Below are 6,000 nucleotides of genomic sequence, written 5' to 3'. Positions count from 1 at the left end.
TGATGTATACCACAAAATGGGCTTTAATGTCTCCCTCTTATAACATGATAGTGCTGTTTAAACCGGAACTGGCACCCAGCTCCCAAGACTAGCTTCCTATGAGGAATGAAGCTGGCAAGCCCCTGGCTGCCATGCAGCTGGAGCAGCCCCAGGCACTCGGCTTAGTACAAGATCTGGAGTCCAAATGCCCACACCTGCTGCAGTTCGCCCACTTTGGGGTTCTGGAACTGGCAGTGTAGATCCTGTGAATACCAACTATACCAGATCCCCGTCCACCTCTTTGTACTAGCGGCTCCCTCCCCTCTGTCCCCCACCTGCCTCATCTGCCCCTCGCAATATTGCTGGTCTCAGCTTTGTGAGGTACTAAGAACACCCTGCCTTTGCAGGGCCTAAATCTCCCATCGTCACAGGTTTGAATCCTCTGTTTTGCTTTCACTTAAAACATCTTGGAAGCATGGCTTGCCCTGTCCAGAGGATTCCTGGAAGTCACATCCTCCAAGTTTCTCCGAAGCTGACGGCTTCCTTCCACATGCAACACAGTAAGGCGATTCCAAAGAACTGCACGTAGGAGTGAAGACAAACAGGAGTTGCTCTTCTTCTTGTACCCAGTCAGCCCTTGTCTTGATCGCTTTATCTCTTTCTTTCATTAACACGCACATCTGCATGTACACAGAGGTCTGGAAAAATCCTCTGAAAACTGGAAGTACTTTCTGAATTCCTGGAATTATCCCTTTCATCAAGTGATGTTCAAACTGCAGACTGGTCTCTGCCTTCCCAGATGGCTTCCCGTTGCTTGGCTTCCAATCGTTTTCTCTCTGTAAATAAAAGCAGTGTTAAAAATAGTAGTATAAGTTCACATAACCAGTAGCTTTCCCTTAATCTGAATTACACGGCTAATTTTAATCATGAAATGGGTGGATTCCCTGGTTTTCTCTTACCTGATTCCAAGAGTTAATATTTTTCACTTTCCAAGTGCTTTGTAAGTTGAAATAGTGTTAGCATTACTATACAACAAAAAGAGAAAGGGCTGGGCTAACAGAAATTAAAAGCATATGGAATAAAAGTCAGAACCAAGGAGGATCCAGATTCTTATCTTATTATTAAGGTATTTATTTTAGTTCTCTTTCTCAACTGCATTAGTGCTTCAGTGAAACTGGCCATTATTCCCAGTCTACTGATCTTTAATAAACTGTGGAAAATTCTGAAGGAGATGGGAATACCAGACCACCTGACCTGCCTCTTGAGAAACCTGTATATAGGTCAGGAAGCAACAGTTAGAACTGGACATAGAACAACAGACTGGTTCCAAATAGGAAAAGGAGTACATCAAGGCTGTATATTGTCACCCTGCTTATTTAACTTCCATGCAGAGTACATCATGAGAAACGCTGGGCTGGAAGAAGCACAAGCTGGAATCAAGACTGCCGGGAGAAACATCAATAACCTCAGGTATGCAGATGACACCCACCCTTATGGCAGAAAGTGAAGAGAAACTAAAAAGCCTCTTGATGAAAGTGAAAGAGGAGAATGAAAAAGTTGGCTTAAAGCTCAACATTCATGGAATCCGGTCCCATCACTTCATGGCAAATAGATGGGGAAACAGTGGAAACAGTGTCAGACTTTATTTTTCTGGGCTCCAAAATCACTGCAGATGGTGACTGCAGCCATGAAATTAAAAGACGTTTACTCCTTAGAAGGAAAGTTATAACCAACCTAGATAGCATATTAAAAAGTAGAGACATTACTTTGTCAACAAAGGTCCATCTAGTCAAGGCTATGGTTTTTCCAGTGGTCATGTATGGATGTGAGAGTTGGACTATAAAGAAAGCTGAGCGCAGAAGAACTGATGTTTTTGAACTGTGGTGTTGGAGAAGACTCTTGAGAGTCCCTTGGACTGCAAGGAGATCCAACCAGTCCATCCTAAAGGAAATCAGTCCTGGGTGTTCACTGGAAGAAATGATGTTGAAGCTGAAACTCCAATCCTTTGGTCACCTGATGCAAAGAGCTGACTCATTTGAAAAGACCCTGACGCTGGGAAAGATTGAGGGCAGGAGGAGAAGGGAACGACAGAGGATGAGATGGTTGGATGGCATCACCGACTCGATGGACATGGGTTTGGGTGAACTCTGGGAGTTGGTGGTGGACAGGGAGGCCTGGTGTGCTGCGGTTCATGGGGTTGCAAAGAGTCGGACACGACTGAGCAACTGAACTGACTGACTGATCTTTATAAATATTTCAAAAGGGATCAAGAATATGTTTTAATATTTTTCTTCTACCTTCTTGCTCAAATGGAAATAGTAGCCACTGGGCTTTAGTAATATCTCTCTACTACAATCCTACAAAAAAAAATACTTCACAGGAAAATCAAATTTTAATATTTTCAGAGTACTTTCAGGAGCCAGAAACCTTCTGGAATGTCAATTCCAACATGGAAAAAAGACCACATATAATGAAGGGAAAATAAAAACTATTTCTAAAAACAAAAAATGCACAAATCTGGGCAAACCATCTTCAAATTTTAACACATAAGCTTGGTTTCCATTTAACACTTTCATCAAGACCTGAGACAGTACATACCATACACAGTTTGGTGACCCAAGCGCTTTACTAGGTGCCACAATACCAGTTCTAATTTCATGGCTAGTCAGTCATTGATCCTGACACTATAAAATGTAGATAATTAAGCCTAAGTGCTTCCTTCCAAGGGCAATTATTTCAGATAATGCCTGTAAAAGATTTTGCAAGTCATGAACCAAGGGGAATTACAGAAATCAAAGTGAGTTTAGAGTTAATATCAATACTTGCTATTTTGATGTTATCTTTCCAAATTAACAGAATACCTTACAAAAATTCTTATATTTGACTCAACTTTAAAGGCAAAGAACTTGATAAGGACGCTGACTGGCACTTGGAAATGTGAGAAAGAGAAATCTGCTGCTATATGGGCACCCTCTTGTGGCACCATCTGAAAATAGCAGCAAAGTTACAAGAGGCAAAAAATGGGGGTAGGCAACGTCCCAACTGAAGGCTAGTTTGAATTCAGAGTCCTGGACTCAGCTTCAAGGCAGGCTTAAACTGGGTTGGGATTCTCCAGGGAGACAGTACTAAGGATAACTGGCCGATGCTGGTTTCTGATCCTTAAAAACAGGGAAAAGTTAGGAAAGGATCTAAAGGCAAAGGCAACCTTGGACAAAAACAAAAACTGGTCTGACTTCCAAGAAAAAGTAAAGAAAACAGACAAGTGAATTATTAGAACTTAGATATTTTAATAAGCTCAGAGAGGTAAACCAGAAAGGCAATGTGGAATGTTATAAGAAAGGAAATCCAGGAGCAGTAGAAAAACAGAATTTTGGCCCATAATTCACAATTTCAAAATCAAAGTAGCACTGAAAAAAAAAATTGTTTTTTAAAAAGCTTGAGACCAAAGTTCCTTTAACTATACTATAACCTGAAAGGTCATAAGGCTGCTTTATAGCCTTTATATGCCATTTAATGTGACTAGTCAGTCTGTTACAGAAATATTAATGCTAGCGGATTCGATTTTGGTGTTAGGAAAGAGATATTAAGATAAACATATTATCTTTCTAAAATTAGAATAGTTTAGATTTCTGAAACATTTCCTATCCTAACACTTTCTAACAAAAGACCGTACATCTGTTTACCAAATATATGTAAATATAAGAGGAAATTCTGGTGGTAAACCATATGATAAAATCAGCAAGAATAGAGAGACAAATTGAGAAGCACAAAGAAACAGTGAAAATGTGAGGCTTAAATTTAGAAATACAGAACATGAACAGAATACATAAATACAGGTTAGGATAAGACCTAAATATATTTTCTTCATTTTAAAGAAATGGAAGCTTGGACGAGTCAAGTGACTTGCCTAAGGTTATATAATCAGTGAAAACCTGAAGCTGGAACCCATGTCCTTAGTTCTTAAATCAGAATACTTTCCACTACCCTGACATCTGAAGACAAGATCTGAAAATATCTACACAGAAAAGGAAAATATGTGGGAAAAAAAAATATGGTCAGAATAGTAAAGAATAAACATGTTGCCTTTTACTAAAGAAAAGAGGTAATAGCTGATAGACAGCATTTTTTTAAAAGCTCCTATTAACTCCACCAATTAAAAAAGTAAACTAAGAGATAGCCCAACAGCAGCCATGAGGGCATGGAACCAAAGAAGAAGAGAATATTAGTATGAAATGATTAACCTAAAGCCCTGAAGACTTTTATTTCTCAGTATAATAAATAAATTGGCAGAAACAATTATATTAAATGAGTTGAGTTCTCACTGAGGAAATGGAAAGTGCTGAAGATGAAAAAGGGGCCAGTTTGGTGTCATGTTTAAAACAATAAAGAAAAGAGATGGAAATTAAAACGTTCAAAATTTACTTCTACACCTAAGAAAACAATGGAAAATCATCACAAAATCTACTTGTAGCCACCTACAGAGCAAAAATCAACATCAAGACTTGAAATACAAGTCTAGTCAAACTAATCTAATTGCCTTCTTTTATGGATTGACAGACCTGGGAGATCAAGGAAGGCTGATATAAGTAACCTCTGCATTTTAGCAAGTTTTAGTTTTAGATTTTAGATTACCAAGTATGTATATGATCATTAATACATGGGGAAATGGAATCTACCTCACATAAATGTTAAGTGAGCATTTAACTCTAGAGGGTGGAATGGTTATCAATGCATTAAGTATAATCATGCTATTTACTTGGCAATAATTGGTAAACCAGTCTGCTGCTGCTGCTGCTGCTAAGTCACTTCAGTCGTGTCCGACTCTGTGCTACCCCACAGACGGCAGCCCACCAGGCTCCCCCGTCCCTGGGATTCTCCAGGCAAGAACACTGGAGTGGGTTGCCATTTCCTTCTCCAATGCATGAAAGTGAAAAAATAAAGTGAAGTTGCTCAGTCGTGTCCGACTCCCAGCGACCCCATGGACTGCAGCCCACCAGGCCCCTCTGTCCATGGGATTTTCCAGGCAAGAGTACTGGAGTGGGTCAGTGAGTCTGTAAACATTTTCATCTCTGATCAGGGCCACAGACATAAGTTTATTAAAAGGCAGGTGACTCCAAAAATATGGGTAAACGCTGCATCCCAAAGAAAAAGATAGGAAATGAAGGGAACTTTACAAAGAGGGAGAAAGGACACCAAGAAAATGCCATAAGACCTAGCCTACGAGTCAGCAATGCAGTGCTGTCCTTGGAGGCAGAATAACGGAATTCCTAAAAAGGATTTCAGAAGGCAGGGGCTGTGATTAGATTTTTATTACAGTTGACTAGGTATCCTACAGAGATGATTTTACTTTTAAGTTCTTAGTGATTTCATTAATCAAACTAAGGGATCAAATTATTGTTTACTTACTCTGCCTCTCTGGCCTGTGCCCCAAAAGATGGCCTTTCAGAACCAGCCAATTAATCATCCTCCCCCAAGAGTAAAACGACACACAGTTATGAAACAAAATTACAGCCGGCTTTTAAAATGAGAGTAGCTTATTCTGAGAACTCTGATTCCAACTTTAGATGGGAATTAAGTGTTCTGACAAGTGGAACATGGGGAAATTTTACATATATTCCTGAGTTTGGACTTTAAAATGTGGTTTTATCACTTACTGTCAATGATAAAAGATCACTGACAGAGATCATTCTGTCGTTTTTGAGATTGCATCTAAGTACTGCATTTCGGACTCTTTTGTTGACTATGATGGCTACTTCATTTCTTCTAAGGGATTCTTGCCCACAGAAGTAGATATAATGGTCATCTGAGTTAAATTCACCCATTGCAGTCCATTTTAGTTCACCAATTCCTAAAATGTCCATGTTCACTCTTGCCATCTCCCGTTTGATCACTTCCGATTTGCCTTGATTCATGGACCTAACATTCCAGGTTCCTATGCAATGTTGCTCTTTAGAACACCGGACTTAACTTCCATCACCAGTCACATCCACAACTGGATGCTGTTTTTGCTTTGGCTCCGTC

At 39.7% G+C, this 6,000-nt stretch overlaps 1 protein-coding gene across 12 annotated transcripts in view; it reads right to left on the bottom strand.

Moving 5' to 3' along the window:
• R3HCC1L (R3H domain and coiled-coil containing 1 like) overlaps positions 1-6,000 on the bottom strand; it is a 72,364-nt gene continuing 66,364 nt past the window's right edge. For all 12 annotated transcript variants that reach the window (XM_044935350.2, XM_044935356.2, XM_044935353.2 and 9 more), the window contains one exon: positions 1-815. In XM_044935350.2, coding sequence (XP_044791285.1) covers positions 748-815 — 68 coding nt within the window. In that variant the 3' untranslated portion in view covers positions 1-747. The remainder of the gene's footprint in view (positions 816-6,000) is intronic.

This window comes from Bubalus bubalis, chromosome 23, assembly GCF_019923935.1.
Source record: "Bubalus bubalis isolate 160015118507 breed Murrah chromosome 23, NDDB_SH_1, whole genome shotgun sequence".
Classification (NCBI taxonomy): Eukaryota; Metazoa; Chordata; class Mammalia; order Artiodactyla; family Bovidae; genus Bubalus; species Bubalus bubalis.
Note: the sequence above shows the minus strand (reverse complement) of the source record. Positions and strands in the feature narration are given on the sequence as shown.